Raw genomic sequence first — 21147 nt, 5'->3', positions numbered from 1 at the left:
CCAATAAGACAAACACAGAAGGGCTTCCTCCATCAGATCATTCTGTAACAGCAACTGTCATGAGCTATAAGGACTCTGGCCAGGTATAAGTCTCTGTAGTTAGCTATTCAGCAAAGAGTTTCCATCCATGACTGAGACTAATGGTAATGGTGATCCATGAGCATACACATAAACACAAGAAGAAACATTGACAGATATGTCATATCCATTTATAAAAACAGGATCAGTGTCCTCTCCCTTGGGACCTATAAATGCTACAGCTATATGCTTTTTTTACATGGGTTTAGAGGACCAGATACAAGTTTATACCTGACATACAAGCCTAAATTGCATTCATAAAGATGGAATGAATTTGGACCCATAATATTCGTGCTGCTTACACTACAGGACATATCTAGTGTAGTACACAGATTCAATACCAAAGTATATTGTAAATAACTCTCCTCCTGCAATCTGCACTGTGAAAGACAGTCAGAAAGGAATGAGATTTCAATTCAGTCCCAGCCTGGTTTGCCAAAGAATACAGTGTATTCAGTGATGGGGACATTCCATCTGACTAGTCCTATCATAAAAGCAGCAGAAATGTTAGCAGTTTTTAAGGTTCCTGGGGTTTTGGGAGTCTTACTGTACAACAATTCATGGTAACCTTTTTCTCATTTAGTCTCGGCACTTTAATGTAGGTACTTAACTGTGGTCCATTGTGATCTACAAGCTTTTATAAATCTGTAAGACAAACAAGGATTAGTATGTTGTTCTTTTTGGGTTGTTTAGTTTGAGACAGGGTTTCTCTGTATAGCTTTAGAGCCTATCCTGAAACTTGCTCTGTAGACCATGGTGGCCTCAAACTCACAGAGATATGCCTGCCTCTGCCTCCCAAGTGCTGGGATTGAAGGCATGTTCCACCACTGCCTGGCCCAAAGATTTTTATTTTGCAATGAAACCATTTCTCAGAAAGTAGGCAGGATTACCAAATGTCATTGTAGCTTCAAGTGAGCACAAGTTTGTCTTGAATAGCAGAGGAGAAACTAAAAACAAATTCAAACAAGGATCAGTGAACATGGTAAGATCTCATCCCTTGTAGTAACTGCTTTGTCAGGGTGGATATAGCTGTATGGATGGAGCACAGTCCATTATCTAGCTGTCAGTAACCCACAGTCATGATCCAGAAGTCATCTGTCCTTTTCATTCAGTGGCTTTGCTGCTACTGTGGATGCAGAACACCACCCATTTCTTAGTTGTCTTAATAGGGTCATCTTGTATTGCTCAACTTAACTAGTCTTCAAGGGTGAATGGAGATGCTGATATCCTCACAGATGGGGTGAGTAGTCTTCATCCATAGTGTATTTTCTGATACAAGGGAAAAGTACTCATTGCCAACTCCATGTGCACAGTTATACAGCCTTAGTTTTAGGGAGAGAAGGGAAGTTGTTTCATTCAATTTCTCTACTTATCACATCACCAAGCCTACCCTTTCTGTCCTTTTGTACCTCAGTCTCATACTATAGACCACAGAGACTTTTTCATTGCTCTTTAAAGGTAATTTCCTTGGACTGGAGAGACAGATCAGCAGTTAAGAGCATAATGCACTTGAAAAAGACCCAAGTTTGTTTCACAGCATCTATGTCAGGTAGTTCACAACTATGTTTAACTATGGTCCAAGGGGATATGACATCCCCTTATGAACTTTGCCAGCAACTGCACATATCCATGCAGGGTGTACACATATTAACACAATTAAAACTGAAATAAAAATTAAAGTTTCAATTCATAGGTTTCAGATTTTGAGTATTTTCTGATAATCATGGTTTTCTATGCTGAGTATTATAATGGTCCCCATCAAAATCTGAATTGAATGCCAGGCCTAAAAGGTCTCTCTTATCACTTCTTCAATGTCCCTTTATCTCCTAAGTATCTGGATATCTGATTTCTCCCATGGGTTTCAAGATTTTATATCTCTGGAAGGACTCTATCACAGATGTAATCTGTACTTTATTTCTTTTGCATCTCATACTGTCTTCCAGTTTTTACCATTTTTTCCTGCCAAATAGAGGTAAGCACAGCAGGTAGCATCCATATGTCTTCTTCCCAATCTAAGTTTTAAGAATTTTAAATTTTCTAATGTTAGAATTCTAATTTTTCTCTTATACTGGCAAATCTTCTATTACCTTTGCAAGGCAGTTGAGACTCTGTTGCATACATTATTGTCTACAACAATGGACACACAGAAACACCATAGCTTTCTTACAAATCCATCCAATACATGCTACTTTGTGACACTATTCTATGTTCCATAGGCAATCAGTGGTTGGGAGGCATCCCCAGACTCAGGGGTGGAGTACATTGACTAAGAGAAATGCCTGATAGAAAACACAGGGAGATGAGTGCTCTGAGCGTTCAAGGATATTCCACTTTCAGATGGCTTGGTTTTACATCAATTGCAGAGAGCATGCAACCACCACTACACGAAGGAGACACACTATCCTGAACTAAGTAGGAAAAATAGGCATATCAGTGTTGTTACTGTAAATTTTCCACCCTGAAATGTATCAAACTTAGTTTAATGTTTCAGCATTCATTGCCTGAGTCACCCAACTACTGTTTCCCAACAGAAAAGACAAATTAAAAAATGACTAATAACTGAAATGACTAGTTAGTATTTGAAAACATATTGAAAATTCTCTAATTATCATGGAAATTAAAAAATAAAACTTATTTGTGATTCTATCTCACCCCAATCAAAATGGTTATAATGAAGACAGGATATCACCACACGAAATCACAACCAATCAACTTGCAAAATTGTGGAGCCCAGTCCTAATGTATACACCTACAATTACCTCCTGCACCTGAGGTTCAGGGATAAATGTTGAAGATGAGAAGGAAAGGTTGTAAGAGCCAGAGGATCAGGAAGTTTGTTGTGATAGTTTCTCCTAGTAATATCAGAAATATACCCATTAAAATATCACCAACTTGATTTTCTAAACATGAGCTAAACAATGATAATATTAGTCATGCCACACTGGATGGTGGAAAGCTTACAAAGCCTCTCCCTACACAAAGAACTACAGACAAGTAAGAAACATTAACAGCTATAGAAACAGTCTTTCTCAGGAAAAGAAAACAATTGGTTATCAAATACCAAATGATCTACCCTGAATACATATGTATATACATATATACATATATATATATATACAAATAACATCATATAGACTGTGCATATTGTACTTCTGTATTTAGGAATATACACATATATGTATAAAACATATTGTAATAATAATTATAAATGGAGGCCTTTTATTTGAAAAAGAGCAAGGAGCTGTACTTATGAGGGTTTCTCAGAGGTTCTCAACCTTACTAATGTTGTTGCCCTTTAATACAGTTCCTCATGTTCTGTCAGCCTCCAACTATACAATTATTTTCATTACTACTTCACAAACATAATTTTGCAAATGTTATGAATCACAATGTAAATATTTTGGCAGGTAGATGTTTGCCAAATGTGTCACAACTGACACATTGAACTGCTGGTTTAGATAAAGGAAAGGGATGGGAGAAATGAGGTAATTATACTATAATCTAAAAATAAATAAATAAATTTTAATAAGTCATGGCAAGAAGTTAGATAAAAAAGGAACATCTATACACCGTTGGGGTGGAGATAAACTTGAGGTGCCATTATGGAAATCTATATAGAGATTTCCATAATTCAAAAATTTGAACCACCATTATGATCCACTTATGGGTATATTCCCAAAATAATAAGTCCACAAATAAACACATGGTACATTACTTGTGCACCCATATGTGTTGTTGCATTATCTATAAGAATTAAGAAATGAAATCAGATAGGAAGAAAACCAACAAATGAATGGATAATGAAAATATGATACACATACACAATGAAAAAATAAAATTACGACATTTGTAGAAAACCTTAAGAAACCAGAATATTATGTTAAGTAAAGCTCATTAGACTCAGAAAGACAAATATTGTTTGTTTTCTCCCCCATAGAAGGATTGAGATTTAATTTCGGCTGTGTATGTGTGTATGTGTGTGTGTATCTTAAAAATAGACAGAAGCCCATAAAAAAGGAGAGGAAGACATCAAGAGTCAAGAGAAAGAAATGGAAGAGATGGAAGATAATTGAGTTTGTGTTACTTTTAAAATGTGGATGGAAAAGGAGACTTTGTAGAGATAGAAAGAGAACAGGAAGAGTAGTGGGGATAGGGGACAAATAAGTAGAAACTTAATGAAATATATTGACTCATATTATTTTGTATAAGAATTTTAAAAAGGACAACAGATGGAGTCACTGGCAGCGAGTCCAAGATCTAACTCTAATGCACAAACTGACTTAGTGGAGCCTATTCCATATAGAGAGATAACTTGCTCAGTCTAGACACAGTGGGGTGGAAAAGTGGCTTGGTTCTGCCTCAATGAAATGATGGGACAGACTTAGTAGACTTCCTAGGGGAGGCCTTCTCCTCTCCAAGGAGCAGATGGGAGGTGGGTAGGGGATTGGGGGAACAGGAGAAGAGATGGAAGGGGACCTGGGATTGGAATGTAAAAACTAAATTAATTAAAAAAGCAAAAATAAAGAACTCTGAAAAGGAATAAAAATGGAAGAACTGCTTAAACAAGGTATCCCAAATTGACAGTTGAATAGCACTCAATGTTTGAATATTTTACTGCCTATCCTAGAACTTTCAATCAATGATTATATCAACGCAAGTCTGTCATCACCACAATTTATAAAAGATTCTAAGAAACCAAATTCTCAAGAGATTGCTTATGCTTGCCATATATAGTTCACTGATGTAGTCTTGGTGAATGAAGAGTGAATTATGTGCATTTATTTCTGTGTTGTTTTACTGTGATAATATTTTAAAATATTCTCTATTTGAGAATAAAGGGTTAATATACATGTGTTTCTATAACACTGCTCATCACCATAGTGTAAAGTTAGTTCACATTTTGATGGTCCAACCATTACTAGCTGGCAGGAACACTGAATTATATATCAGAGAGCAAAGTGTTATTTTCAAAAAGAGAATAACAGGGTAATATATATGATTTTATGATTATGAAATGTATTTTCCAAATTATTTATAACTAGGTTGTCTGTGAGAAAGTGGTGATTAAGGGAATGCTGTTTTAAATCTTCTCACCAAAATGCATCCATGTATCCTTTTATTTAGAATTTTGGGACAACACTTTCCTAAGAATGGCTTTAGAAAATTTTAATAATATCTGCTCTGAAAATAGTACTGGGGAGACAAATATTACTATTAGCATCAGTTATATTGAGCTAGAAGATACCAAATCTCTGATATTTATCTGTAGAAGTGAAGGTTTCCATTTTTCCAGTCAGCATCTCATCTGCTTCAGAAACAACAGAAGGAACTGTTTCAGCTTCTGGTTTCCCCAGATCAAGATAAAAGAATGACCTGTTGGATAAACAGCACCAACTGCAATGCAAAATAAAAAGATTGTTAAATTATATAAACTCCAACATGATATAATTACACAGAGAGCATATGTGGCATATAACAACAGAAAGGAGACCACAGTTTGCAATGCCTTTATGTGGACCACGGTACTGGGATCTTGACATCCTTTGCCGTGACATTTCATATTCCTGAGATGTTTGCCTAGGGAGTAGATTAAGAGTAGAACACATGTTAGTGATATACAAAATGGTATGATATTTATAAGGCCGAAGAGATGTATGTTTGCAATGCTTGTGATGTCCTTCAGATTGTTCTTCAAAGTCACATTTTCTTCGTAATCACTCTCCCAAGCAACCTTTTTGATGTTCACCACACCAAGATAAAAAAACAAAGACAAGAAAGTCCCCCAAAATATCACGAGAAGAACATTCTCAATTTTTCTTTTTAAGTGAAGAAATAGAGGGTTGGAAAAATTGGCTATTTTGAACAAATAAAAAACACTGAGCATAGTCCCAAGCCAATTGCTAAAATGGTTGTTTACTGTCCAGATAATGCGACCACAAGCTCTTATTTGTACATTGTATGCATCTGCAGTAAACACAGTGGAATGCCAATTCAATGACATCCCAAAGAGCAAGCCAATTCTAGAGATGGCAAGAGCAGTTATAATTCTATCAACAGAGGAGACCTTTCTTCTCTTGATACCATTAATGGTGTTCACTAGAATTATGAAGACATTGGCACAGTTTCCTAAGAGAAATGCTGATATTATTATGATGGTCATAATACATTGTAGTAAATTCATTTCATCTAATCAAACAAAAAAGAGAAAAAGGCATGCCTTACTTTACTGATTTTGATTCTTTTCATATATAGATGTAATTGTATTTGTTCTTGACTAAATATATACTAGAGCTCTTGCTTCATTTAAAAATCTGTGCCAAGAAGAACCCCAGTGAATAATGGATGGATTAAATCTTTTGTTTATGGAAATTCACATTACCATAATGTCTCTAATTACATACATTTGTGTATCTATCATAAGCTAGTGTATTTCAGTGCTAATAAAGGAAGGACAATGTATTCTCATTTGCCAGCAGGCAAATAAATACAAATTCTATTCCACTGTTGGAAATTTTGTTTCTTTAATCATCCATCAACTGTGATAGTCAGCTTTGTTAGTCAAATTTTAGAGCCCATATGTAAAGAATGTAGGGGTATCAGTCAGTATATGAAACTTTGATCATCTAGAATAATTCCCCTCTATGGACTCATTTATTTTTAATATAAGATTCATGTACTAGGAGTCTCAAATTCTCTTCTCAAAAGATCCAAGGTTTACTGAGGAGCATCCAAAAAGCTGGCATTCCTTGAAAACTCCTCACCAATAACAAATGTCTGTGTTTAACCTGATTCTTCATCAGCTCATAAGCATGCACATTTACATACTCAAGCATGGACATGCATTCACAAACATACATGGACAATTCATGGATGGAAGAATTATTGCTCTGTGGTCTTAAAACTGTAAAGTGTGTCTAAGAGACGGCATCAAGGATTATAAATCTCTTTCCCCACTTCAATTTCAGCCCATTCTTAATGTTTTAAAAGTCTTATGTGGAGCTTCACAGTGTTACTCTTGGCTTCATCCCATTTTCAAGTATTATTTGATTAAAATTATTTGAATGTTTGTAACACTTCTTAGACTATTAAAGAACATGATTTCTACCTTTAGCCATCTAAGCAATGAAAATCAAAACTAAACTGAGTTCTGTCTCATTCTAGTCAAAATGTCTATAATCATGAAAGTAGAAATGGAGGCAGAAGCAGGTGGATCTCTGTGAGTTCCAGGCCAGTCTGATCTACAAAGCTACACAGAGAAACTCTGTCTCAAATAGTCTCCCCTCCAAAAAAGCAGAATCCAACTTGAACATGATTCCATTGTGATCCCAGCACTGGAGAGGTGGAAGGGAGGGCAGTAAAAGTGTGGAAAAGACTTACATATTCAGATCTCATCTCATAAAAAGCTGAGTGTAGTTTCTGGAGAAATATCTCCCTGAACATAGGTCAGCCCTAGTAGTACCCACATCGGCCTGGCTCGAAACCACCTGTAACTCCAGCTTCAGGGTATCTGACACTATCTTTTGATCTCTGGTTTTCAGTAGCATTGCTGTTATACTCCATAATCTTTCTTTAAACAGCCTAACGAACCTACAAATTAGTGTCTGGATTAATGAATCTATCAGAAATGGGTCTTTATCCACAGCTAAACACTGAACTGAACTCCTGGAACCCAGTGACAGAGATGGAGGAATGATGAGCAAATTGGTCAAGTGCTGGTGAAACCCACAAAGACATCTTGAGGGGGCTGAGAGGCCAGCAGGGGACTGATCCAGACCCCTTGAATGTAGTGTCAGGGAGAAGGCCTCAGCAATCTCTGGGGCCTTGGGTAGTAGATTAGTGCTTACCATGGCTTACAAATGAACTTTGGGAGTCCACTCCACATGGAGGTATGCTCTCTCAGCCTGGACACATGGGGAATGGCCTAGGTCCTGCCCTGGATGAAATGACAGACTCTGGAGATCCCCACATGGAAGGCCTCACACTCCATGGGGAATGGTATGGGGATTGGGTGGGAGAGGGAGCTGGGATTGACATGTGAAGCATACCTGTTTCTAATTTAAATAGAAACATATATTGTGAAGAAAAAAGAAAAAAAAAGAAATGGGTCTTATAATTCTATAATGAGGAACATTACTCATTTATACTGTTCTGTAATCTAGAATAATTTTCTAAAATTCCTGATAGTAAATAAAACATGAAATATAGGTTATTTTACATAATATATACCTAAGTCACTATTTCATCTGGAAATCCAGTCTACATGCTTCTTAATTCCTCAGAATTGGGAACACACTGTGCACCAGTGATCCCATCTAGGTTAGCATGATCAGACTCATTAAATCCTCATGAATATTTATAAATGTTAGGAATAAATGATGTACCTATTAATTGATGGTACATAGAAAATGTACAGAGGTTTCCCCAATCTGGCTATATGAGTCAAAAATTTCTTTGAAATAGGCCATTGTACTAAGGAAGACATTAAGTCATCTACAGATAACCAAGATCCATCTACCACATTAGATACTTCCTGAATATGCTTTTAAAAATTCACTAAGTAGTATCTAACCTAGTGAATTCAAATCCCCTAGATATGAAACAAGGCAACCTGCTACAAAATCATGAATGAGGATGTGTCTTATTTGCACGCTAGCAAACTAGGCTTCAGTGTTTGCTTCACCATCTTCTGTGACAGATCCCACCCAGTGCTAATGACATTAAATATATGAATAGTTGTTATGAATTGTTTGTGGGGGATAATAAGATCCTCCTCAAAATCAATTTTGCCCTCATTCTTTATTACATGGTGCTCCTATTCTGCTTGATGTTGGTTAGAAAAGGAATAATAACCTGTGATAGTAGGCCTTCCATCTTTTATCTTTCTTAAAATTTCTGGATGTGATAGTGTGTTACCAGGAATCATTTCCTCTTTGTTTTGTGCAATGTTCCCTGAGCCTGAGGTGTTGGGGTTCTGTTGTGCATATAACAATTGGGGTTTGTTATTTTTCAGTTGTGGCTTTCTATGACAGTTTCTATCTACTGAAAAAAGAAAGTTATTTGATGAGGGTGAGACCTGCACTTACCATTGGATATAAGGACAAGTGTAATGAATTCAGCCAGAGATTGTATTGATTTAGGAAAATGATAAAAGTAGTAGGCTGTCCTCTAGGGTTTTAGTATTTGTGCTGCAAGGTACCATGGCATCTCCAGTCATGGGTATTGACCAGTTTACATTACCAAATACGAATCCCCATCCAATTAGTTGTGTTCTCGTTACCCCAAGGATATATGTACCACTATTTCATCTTTCAGAATATCTTTTGCTGATCAATGTTGCAGTTTGAAGGTATTAAAGCTTGATAACATTATTGATTACCTTTCTCCCTCTTCAGCTTGCATGACTCCTTCTCTTCCAGGTCAGACCCATATATGGGTTTCTAAGTCCTGTTTCTGAAGTATGTGGTGTCTTCAATAATAGGGTCATTCCTTCTTTACCTAGAACACAGAAATGGCAATGGCAATAGCCTATATTGTTTTGGTGTCCCTTGAACGCCAAAGGAATTTTGTCCTTGATGGCAGTGGAGTTTTTCCATAAAGTCTATGGTTTGTGGAAGAAGCATTGTCTCTCTAAGTTGAATAACCCATGTATATATACATTATATTATATTCATATACATATATTTGTATATATTTATGTATGAGCATATGTTTAAACTTGTGTATATTATATGTAATTTTAAGTATACACAAAATAATATAGTTTTCCTATGGCTTTTTCAAACAGCATTAGTGTTATTTATCCCTCCTCCTTTCCTTTCCCTCAGTGTTCTCATTTTTTCCCTCTAGGTAAAACTTCATCCATTTTCTACTTCATAGCAACTGTAGTTTTAATTTAAAAAGCAGTCAGAAAACAAATGATTCATTTTCTTAAAGCTAGCTGTATGCAAAACTCAACTCTGAAAAGTAGACATTGAATTAGGTAGTAAAACAACAAGGAAAATTATGCCAATAATTTCACAAAAGGATGATGAGTATCTTTGGGAATAAAACAGGTATTATGAACATAAGTCTTCATAAAAAACTCAGTTGTATTAACAGTTCGTCACTTTAAGATTATATTAGCCTGTATTTCCTCCTTATTTTTATCATGTGCTATTTCAAATGTATTATTATATTCTAGAGAGAATGCTAACATAAATTTATCTCTGTGAATGCCATAATCCAAGCAAATCAGTTATACGTTTATGAAATTTAAATGAAAGGAACGTTTTGTATATTGATGAGAAAGTTATCATTTCTGTTGCTCTTTTATTTTTTTTCTATTGCTCATTATATCATTTACATATTCTTATTTTCCACTCTCTTTGAGCACAATATTTGAGATTTCTTATAGTATACATCTGTCAGGTATCTGGGCAAATGTTTATCTGTTTCAGTTTTGGGATCTACTCCTCCAGTCCAAATTGAGAGTTTTCCTACTTTTGTACTTCCATAATGTTGTTACATAAGATACTTTTATTACACTGTTTTTGACTAAATCTGACACAATCCTTATTGGTCCCTGTGAATGCACCTCTTTTGAGATATTTTGATGTTGTCTCTATTAAACTAATCTGCAAATCTGGGTAGGAATGTGCATTTATATGCTGCTAGGTTCTCTAAGTGTGGTTTACTGAACTTCCTGGATTTAGTGTTTATAGCTTCCACCAGATTTGTGAAACAGGCCATTGTTTATTTTTACATGTGCATTTATTTGTATTTAAGTGTATACATATGTGCCTCCTTGCTTGTATGTGCACTCCATGCACATGAGTATAAAGGCAAGAAGATGATGAAAACCCCCTTTAATCGTAACTACATGGAGTCATTAGCCACATGACATGGGTATGTGGGTGCTGGGCACCAAACCTGGTCCTCTGCAAGAGCAACAAGTGCTGTAAACAGCTGAGCTGTCTCTCCAGCACCATTGGCCATTGTGATTTATACCCAGCTCAACATTTTGAATTATTTTAATTTCACAATTGAACTTTGTTGAATACCAGTGCTGTTCATTTCATTTTTTATTTTCTAATGTGTTTAATTTATGTTTTCAAGTTCATGAATATTTTCTGTTCCTGAAATAACCCCTTACAATACACAGTCCCTTCAAAAATTTGATTTTGAATTATAAATGTTCATTGGGAATTTTTTAACTTCCTGGTTTTATTACATGAACAGTTGATATCTTAACCTTTGGATACCTGTAATGTATTTATAATATCTGTTTTAAAGCTATCTGGTATTTTTAATATCTGTGCCATTACACATCATAATTTGGTAGGGTTTTAACAGACCTTAGAAATAAATAATTGAATGTCCAATAATGTATGTTAAGCCATGTTTAATGTTGGCTATTTTTGTGTGCCTGTAGATATCAATTCAAGTTTTGCTGGGAGGTATTTAAAACACAAGGAAACAATTAAGTCATTTTTTATGGCTTTTGAAATAATTTGGGAAATAGCATATGTTAGCTCCAACCATTGGGGAAAGACTTTCTATGCATTCTGACCAATGCTCCAAGAAATACATGATTTTTTATTATTAATAGCATTAATAGATGTACTTCTTCACTCTTTATGTCTCAAGGTCAATATTTCCTGACTATCCTGGCTGGTTACTTCCTGACCCTAGGAAATTACTTTATCAGTACTTCTGATTACTATGCTTTTTGGTTCTCAATGCTATGGATTCCAGCATCTTAGACTCCTTGATCACATCAGCTCAGGAAATCCACTGGACTCCTTCTCCTATACCATGGACTGGAAATGTTCAAGATCAGTTGCAGAGCTCACATCACGTACTTCCAATGCTCAGGTAACAGTGTTACTCATTGCCTGACATCTTAAAATTTTCTCATCATGAGACCTGATGTTCTACATATTTTATCTGTTTGTTGTTGTTTTAATTTTGGTATGTTTCCTTTTAAATACAAATTGATTTCAAGCTGAATAGAACTTAATTGTATACAGCAATTAGTAACTGTTATATTATGAAATACTTCCTGGATCCATAATTCTTTATGAAATGAATTTCCATTCCAGTTAAAATTCTATGGTAATTAGGAATAAAGGTAGTCTAAATGATCTTACCAAGCCTATGTGGAGGCATTGGGGCTTCATTCTGGTAGGTCTGAGAAATGTGTTTAATGTGCCAGGTATGTTTAGATGTTTTAAAGTACTATGGAACAGGAGAGGTAGGTCATTTGGAGAGGCATTTCCTGGGACCTTTAGTTCCCCAGGGCACACAAAATCTATGAACAATGTGATTTCCTTTTGATTTTTCTTTTGAATGTGTTATTTGGGCAACCTTAGAATACTGCTGGCTTGTTCTATTCAAGATGATTATGTGTCAAATAGTTTTGTCTATATGATAGTATTTTTATTCATCTGGTCATCCATTTGGTTGTTATTGTTTTGTGGAAAATAGAATTGAAACAAGTGTCTCCCTTGGTCCTGAAGAAGGTGACTAATGATGGTCCAGAGTGGGAAAGACAAGGAAGATTCCAAGTTCTTCACACCGATGTATCTAGCTTCTATGTTATCACTAGATCCTGTGATACATAATTTGACTTTAGGTAAATTAGAAGGAAAGGAAACAGAATCAGTACTAAAGATTATGTATTTTATAGTAAAATTATATTGACAATATATTTTTCTTGAGATTCTATAAAAAGTAGCATAGATAACTTCATTTTTAAAGATGTATTAGATAAATGTTAAAGTTGAAATATACAGATTGCAATCAGAGCATATTGCATGAGTGTGTATAAACAAGCTAAATATATAAACAGAAACTTAATTCTTACAACAATCTTTAAAACGATCACCTAGGTTGAAAACCAGAAGTTAAATTAAAGTGGTTTATAGGATATACGATTTGACAAAACAATTATTAAGGAACATAACAAAGTATGTTGAAAGTTATGACAAATGATCCAATCCCGTGTTTTCAGTAAAATTATAATCACCGTACCTGACCTCTAGCATCCAAGTATTTAGAAGAATATATAACATACTCAATTGGTTAACTGTAAGGAAGACAAAAATCCTATGTTAGAAATGTCAAAAGACTAGGAAAATGCCAGGAAATTATAGTAGGAAAAAAAACAGAGAAAACTACTGCAAAGAAATACAGATGTTTCCCAAGAAAAACAAACCAAACTATTCAGTTTGCTGAGTTGAATTCAATTCAAACGACAATGCCTGCTCTTTGAAAAGCACAGCTTAATGGTGTGAGTGTAACTCAGTGGTGAGCTCATGCCCAGTGCATATGAGGCCCTAGATTTGTATCTCAGTAGCACAAATAAAAGTGAAATTTTAAACAACAGTTCTGAATAAAGAGCTATAAATTTAGTGAAAAGCACAAAATCCTGGATTCCAGGAAACAATGAGTAGAAAAGGCAAAGAATTTTGAACACACACCCTGAGATTATCTTCCACAGAAGTCTTATTTCATTTGAATACCCATTTTTAGTGTAGAGTTGTTCTGCCCCCTAGTGGACATATAATTGTCTCAGAAAAATTTTAGTTAAAATTGAGAGGGTTCTATTGTAGAATTGGCAGATTAAGTAAATAAAGGTATGGAAGGTACAATCTTCATTTTTGATAAAATAATGCAATTTTTATAAGTATTATTTGACATAATTATAAGATAAATTCATCATGAATGTATAATGATGGACTAAGATTAAAATAAATTGCCTTGCTAATATGATAAATGAACAATGGCAATAATTTATTGCTTATCTAAGATTCAAATGGAGTTGGACATTTTATTTAATCTGCCAATTGTGCTGTGCATGTTATTTTCAGTGGTTGGGAGTATAGAACTGATGGGGGAATGTACCTCCATCTACATAGAAAAAAAATTTTTCCTGAAGGTTTGTGGCCTGAGATGTGGACCTTAACATAGTTCTATTGAGCAATGATAGATCCATAAGAAATGGGGCTTAATAAAAGGTGACTCTGAGATGCCAATAAGATTTCACCAACAAACCTGTTTTGTGGGACTAGATTAGTTCTCTCAACATGTGCTGCTCTAAAACTTAGTGGCTGAAGGGCATGCTTGCTAAAGAGTGCTTGTGGAAACTTGGTGTCATGACATTTGAACTTACCAGGAATATAAATTCTGGCCAAAAACCCTTAAAAAGTTGGGTCATACTCTGACTTATACTGGGAGAGTTATTCAGGAAAGCAGGACCTAGCAGGTCACATTGTGTCACTTTCAGAAAGCAGGGAATGGGGAGTGGTGGTGCCCAGCTGTCCTTATGATTTTTATGCAGCCCCAAACCTCAGCCCACCTGAGTATGAGTTTCCTCACCACAATTAATGTTACCCACAAAAATCCATCACTGACATGCTCTGAGATTTCTTCCTAATGTGAATATAGATCCTTTCAAGTGGACAGGATTACTTTGTCAACCTGAAATACAATCATGTTCCTTTTAAGCCACAACCTTCTTCTACCTGTGGTTGCTATAGATTTATAAACACTTCACAATGCACTTTTCATTCTGCTCTACTTCAAAAGCCTGCAGAATCTTTAACAATTGTAATGTTGTTCACAAGCTTAAGTGGGAAAACAAGAAGCTTCTTTGAATCATGATCTCTTCTTGTTAATTATTGTTTTACACAGGCACACACACACACACACACATACACACACAGTTACTGAGTCTGTTTAACATTGCTCATTTGTATGTGGTTCATAGCTGACCATTTTGAACTGAAAAATGACTCATCCCAACAGATAAGTGATTCTCCTTCCCTCCATCAACAGCCATTGTCTGCCTGTATTTCTTCACCTAGCGGTATTGTGGAAATTATGTAAAAAGAGTGGACTCATGAATGAAGTTCTTAAAGAGAAAATAGTAAGAAAAAGTGTAAACATGAAGTCTCCTCTGAGACTAACTAAATTGTTTGCCATGAGCCCCTGAATAATCAAAACACAAGCTACATACATTTAACATAGAATGAACAGAATAAACATTCTCACTACAAAAGAAAGGAATGAGAGCATCATATGGGAAGATAGAACCAAAGAGAAGACCAAAGTGCAGAAACTCTTTAAATCCTAGAGTCCCATTCTAGTTACCTGGCACTTGAGATAGACTCATGTGGATTCTGGACTTGTGGTGTCATCATCTGGGCTTGAAAGGACTTGATTAACTCCACTTCTTCAGTTCTGTTGCCTGCAGGAAACAGAATTTCTCTCTTAGCCTGGCTCCACTCCATGACTAAAGCATTCTGAGTCAGAAACTGCATGATTCTGGCATTGTGATTGTAACTTCACCTTCATAGTTCCACAGGCCTCCCAGGGCCTCCCTGCGGAGACTCTGGCCTGACAAAACCAGACCACCTTGGATAACACTGATAAAAGTTCTACCATCAGTTAAAGATGCATCCTTGCCTCCTCAGACCACAGATTTTGCTAATTCTCTATGGCTAAATCTACAAATTCATTTTTAGGTAATGTATTTATAACATGAAGCCACTTCTGCAATATGTTTAGGTTAGTCTTTCTGCTTTTAAATAAATACTTTTGGAAGCTGGAGTCTTTTGTTTTAGTTACTTTGCTATTGCTGTGATGAAATACCATGAACAAGACAACTTATAAAAGAACGCATTTATGTTCTTATCTCCTCTCCTCCTTACCACCCTGCTAGCCAAATTAACCCAGTAGATATCATCTAATCTTCCTTCCCAGGGCAAACCATGGGTCTCTATTAGGGTTCTCCTTGTTACCTAGCTTCTGTGGAACTGTGGATTGTAGTCTGGTTATCCTTTGTTGTTTTAAAAAGTACCAACAGGGTTTAAGTAAGGCAAATAGTAGAAGGGCAGGGGAGCAGAAGTTCTCCTTAGCAGGTTATGTTCCAAGGACACAAGTCTGCAGCTGGGGGAGTCTGGACTGCAGGACAAGTGGCAGAAGGGTGGGAGAGCCTGGACTGCAGGCCTTAAAAATATGCTGTACAGGAAGATAATCAGGGAAATAGAAACTTAACTAAACATTAATCTCTAAGAATACAGTTGGAATATTAAGATGATTTTTATCATGCTATCCTTGTTTAGGACCCTCCACAGCCAATAATCTTCATGAATGGAAACTTTCAAGTATGAAAATTTATGTTATGATAAATATGGAAGTTTTATCTCTGAAAGAAAAAAAATATACCAAATAATGCTCAGGAATGATTACGAATGCAGTGAGTTTTAAGTTTCAGTTGTACATCTTCATAGTATTCCTCCGAGAACTTGCTATATACTAATAGAAGACCTTTGAATAAGAAGGTATTTTTGTTATCTAGAATCAGAAGTCACACAGCATCTCTTCAGACCTGCTGTGTTGGTTTTGGCAGTTCCAAAATGTGTGAATTTCCAGGGAAGGAAACACAACGTTTCTTTTAAACGCAGGATGCTATTTACCATCATATGACATTATTAGACAAACTATACTATCACACACATTCTCTGGAACACATAATGTGTCACACATCATAATTTTGAGGCTCTTGTATTAAAAATATGGGTGATGAAATAAGATAATGTGAAGGGAATTTATGACACTAGTGCTGTTCTTAAACAGGATGGGAGAACTGCAGTTCCAAGAGAAAAAAATGTTCATGATCACCTTGAAGAAATGTGAATTATTCACTAATCACTGGAACAAAATCACTCTGGTAGGAATAGCTGCACATCATCATGTATATCTTCAGAAAATATTGAGGCAGTATATGATGCTTTGTATATCCTATGTAAGAAACTGTGATTGTATTTCGCTATGAACTCCAAGCAGCCATCGAAAGTTCACAACACAGTGTAGCATTACTAAAGTAATTAATTGTTTATGCTGCCTTCCCACAGGAATGTTGACAATGCATGATTTCTGTGGATACAACTCTAGCTTTGACAGCTACACACAGGTGACAATTGGAGAAAGGAATGAATGCAATTTAAACGTATAAAAATAGATGCTGCGGTAGTCAACATTTTTAGAAATATGCCTCTTAGCTTTCCAAAATTATGTACATTGAATTAGAAGAAACAGTGGGTGTAATTCATGCGAGAGAAAATACACAACCTTTTTTGATGTTAACAGAACTCCCATGAAAAACCTATGTGGTTGTGTATCAAGAGGAATTTGCACGATCTGCTTTGTGGGAGATCTACACTAGAAAGGGGGACATGCTACATGACTGAAATAGTGTGCTCATAACATTGAAAATATCATTCATAGATAAAATTTTCTTAATCCTGCCTGCCAAAACTCAGAAAATACTGTACGTTAGGTAAATTGTAATACAAGTACATGTTCTCTTAACTTAGAAGTAAATAAACAGTATTAAAGCAGTGGAACATAATAATAACCTCTAGACACCAACTTAGTTTTATGTTAGCCTCACACATGGCATGCCAACTGCCTTCTAGACCAATGATTACTTTCAAAACAACTGGAACTCAGTAAACCTACCTCAAAAGTGAGATCATAAAACTAACTATATAAAACTAACAGGTTGGTTTGAAGGATAAATTGGTCATCAGTGCTTAATAAACACTCTATATTGTAAGTGACCTTGTTGAGAACAGGTTGCTAAAATATAAACATTCTAAAATAGTTTGGTAACATATAGTTAGGGAACATCAAAATCACGTTAAAACATAGACACCTGCATCATAATAATGCAGCCAGAATTTGTAGGCAAATCAAGGAAATGCATACTTCCTCAAGCCATTGATATAGTTTCCAAATTATATCACCAATATCATTGATTTATTTAAAGCTCACAATGACATTTCTAATTCAACTGACCTATTATGGTCTGTAACTATCCAGAGGCAATTCACTTATTTTGGATGTGTTCATTTTTCCCATTAAACATCAGTTTATTGCTTGTTTCAAGCTAATTAATGCTTGATAAAGCTGAAAAAATGATCTTTCTCTTTTGTTTATAGAATGTGTCACTCTTCAAGGAAAAGAAGGGAGCTGAAGAAAGTGACACATGGTGTTATTCCAAGCACTCAACAAAGGAAGAAGGAACTTGAGTTCTATGCCAGCATGCACTACATCGTGAGACTGATTTAAGACATAAAAAGAAAAATGAATTGAAAAGTCAAATAAAATGGCTCAGGGAAAAACACATAGAAAGAGAAAGAGAACTAGGTAGGAAGAGAGAGAGGTAAAGGAACAGAGACAGAGACAGAGAAGAACACAAGGCTTTGTGGAGAATAGAAAATGCAATTTATATCTAATAATAAGTGTAGTGAGCAAACTTTATAAAATTTTCAGTTTAATGGTGATGCCACTTCATTCTATTTTGAAAAGATTATTCCAGCAAATTTAAGAACGTATAAAACATGGAGTTGAGGTCAATAATGTTATCAAGCTCTGCTGGGAACACTAATAAAGTCCCCGGAAGGCAAGATAATCCCAGAAGAGACATTGTCTTGATGTATAAATGGTTCCAGTGGTCATAAGGGGATATTTTGAAAATCAAGCAAACTGTGAATGTTAACAGACCCTTCTGAGAGAACTTTAATGTTCAAGTCACTCCTGGGTTTGTGACTAACAGGTTAAAATGGATACAATTAAATTATATATCATAGAGAATCATCACAGGTGGTGTCCTGTTCTCATCTTTTTTTTTTAATCCTGTATTGAGGTCCTAACTCCCAAACCCTTAAAATATGAGTGTATTTGGAAGTGGAAACTGGAATGCTGTGATTAAGTAAAAATGAAGCAGTTATGTCATTCCTGATTCAATGTGACTCCTGCTCTTGTAAACTGAAGAATATGAGGACACAGGGAAATACAGGGAAGCCATAGGCTAAGAGCAAAGCCCCTGTGAGGGCACAGCAGTAAGTTCAGCAACTGAAGCCAGAGAGGGCTACTGAAGGGACTGAACACACCACATGCAAAAACCTGTCTCTACAACATTCTGCAAGTCATGCTGTGTTATTACGGGGTAAATTCTTAGGGTACAGAAGTATTAAAGTCTCTTGATGACATAGTAATGTTTAAATACGTATTACAAGGCAAATGGAATAAATGCGTAAGTGTATAAATATACCCCAAATTTCCATATGCTTGGTATCATTTTGATCATTTCTTCAGCACTTCCCTTCCTAGTTGCTAGTCCCTCTGTTAGTTCTTTCATAACCTCCATTTTATCTGTGTCTGTGTGTTCGTAAGTAACGCTTTCTTCTACAATGCACTAATCTCTTTTAGACACGGCTGACACAGGAGCAGGTCAGGAAAAGGCCAGAACTGAGTGATTTTTGGCAGAATCAATGCCTCTGTTAATACAAGTGTTCAAGCCCTCAGCCTGGCTGGCAGTGGCTCAGGTCCTTACTCCCTGACCTTCCTTTCCCACCTAAAGTTCTGCCATAAGCTACCTCAGCAGGACACTTCTCTGTCATGCTCTTTTTATATAGTATCTGAGGAAACCAAGAGCTGTCATGGCACAAAGGAGAAGGGCCTGCCAGCATGAAGCAAGGAGGAACTGCTATTCATTTCATATAATCAGTGAAAAATTACCAAGTGCTAATGGAGTCTCACTTCAGAATATATCTGTGACTATGCTAGAATGGTCAGGTTCAAGGGACCTGCTATCGGGTGTAAATACAATTGCTGTGAGAACCTTATTATGTTAGTCAGAGACCCCTGCACGAAGGGGCTACAAAGAAACTCATGTGCCTTGGACACATCCCATTGTCAAAAGTTGATGAAGATGCTGAGAGTATTTCTAATGACATGGCCTACTCTGTCTTACCTCTTACCAAACTGTCAGCAAATCACCATCAGCTCTGCAGAAAAGTTAAAATTTATATAAATCCTGTGTAAGTGTGAAATGATAGGAAGAAGCCAATCTATATAGTGAGATAGTTACCTGAGATTTAGCCATTAAGTATAATAAATAGCAAATTAAAAGACAGTAAGCAATGTAATACCCAAAAAGCCCTGTTGGAAATGAAATGTCTTATTACCAAATATTTTAAAATCAAAATTAAAACAAGGTGGCAAAGAATAAAACAGATGTTTATTTAAATCACTGAAAAACAGATTCTTTCAAAAAAGTGGAGAAAAAAGGCAAATAGACATGTTAAATAAATAAAGGGGATAATTGACTAAAAATGTATAACAAGTTGGTAGAGAATAGGGATGAGTGAGTATCAGAATATTGTAGAGATGTTTCCCTTTGTTGTAGGCCAGCCCAAGAATAAAGTTATGTCTGATTATAAATTACATATACATCACAAGATATAAAGCAACTAAGATTATTGGTGAGGCAACAGGCTACTGTGTTCAATTGTATAACCACTACTAGTCAGTGTTTCATATTAGTAATTAGAAAACATTCAAAATAACAGTTTTCTCAAAGATAAGTCCCAAATTCAACCTCCAGAAACATTCTAGAAAAGGGGAGGGAAGCAGATGTCTGAGAGACATAAAATATCATGTATTATCAACAAAATTCAAATCTATATTCCTGTGCTGCAGAATCCCATAGTGGATTCTGTACTGTGTTTGTTTTAATAAATTAAGGAAGAAAACTAATTCAATTAGAGTGTTTTAAGCCATACCTTTCTTCAACTGCAAGTCTTCCATTATTAAGAATAATTCATATACCCCTAGGCAATCTTCTGGGCCCCAGTAGGCTGAGGTAGCAAACATTGTTTCATAAGAAACCACAGAGACAAGGAGATGTCTTCTATCCCACAAAACCAGAGTTGAAAATAATACATATGGGGATATATAAAGTATAACTGATAGACTTTGAGTGATAATACTAGCCCAAAATATTAAACTTCTTAAAATTTGGCTAAAGGATTAATAACAAAAATGAACATATTTACACAAACTTTTCACTCACCTCTATGCAGTGAATGGCCATGTTGACATTTTGCTAAGTAGGATGAAATTGACATAGCGAGGGAAAAATTCAAATATCTAGATTGATTGCATGATATTGCTATCTCAAAACCATGCCAAAGTTCCATTCCCCATCACATCCTGTTGAGTTGCAATGCCAAAGAG

At 35.7% G+C, this 21147-nt stretch overlaps 1 protein-coding gene across 4 annotated transcripts; it reads right to left on the bottom strand.

Moving 5' to 3' along the window:
- Positions 1-694: 694 nt before the first annotated feature.
- Positions 695-21115, bottom strand: LOC101844557 (taste receptor type 2 member 120-like). 4 transcript variants are annotated; one of them, XR_005876640.1, is made up of 7 exons: positions 20984-21115; positions 15211-15307; positions 13090-13144; positions 9455-9573; positions 5324-5472; positions 2838-2930; positions 695-1400 (listed from the first exon to the last, which is right to left on the bottom strand). XR_005876640.1 is itself a non-coding variant. In XM_005072961.3 (2 exons), the coding sequence occupies exon 1, from the start codon at positions 6257-6259 to the stop codon at positions 5372-5374; it is 888 nt and encodes a 295-aa protein (XP_005073018.2). In that variant the 3' UTR covers positions 2784-2930; positions 5324-5371. The 4 variants fall into 4 exon arrangements, 1 of the variants encoding a protein (XP_005073018.2); XR_005876639.1 differs by lacking the exon at positions 13090-13144; XR_005876638.1 differs by lacking the exons at positions 9455-9573; positions 13090-13144; positions 15211-15307; positions 20984-21115 and having other exon boundaries at positions 5324-6259.
- Between the last annotated feature and the right edge of the window lie 32 nt (positions 21116-21147).

This window comes from Mesocricetus auratus, unplaced genomic scaffold, assembly GCF_017639785.1.
Source record: "Mesocricetus auratus isolate SY011 unplaced genomic scaffold, BCM_Maur_2.0 Super-Scaffold_100001, whole genome shotgun sequence".
Lineage (NCBI taxonomy): Eukaryota > Metazoa > Chordata > Mammalia > Rodentia > Cricetidae > Mesocricetus > Mesocricetus auratus.
Note: the sequence above shows the minus strand (reverse complement) of the source record. Positions and strands in the feature narration are given on the sequence as shown.

Bases quoted from the DNA above. Each gene is read 5' to 3' on its own strand.
- LOC101844557 (XM_005072961.3), bottom strand. From the start codon at position 6,259: ATGAATTTACTACAATGTATTATGACCATCATAATAATATCAGCATTT.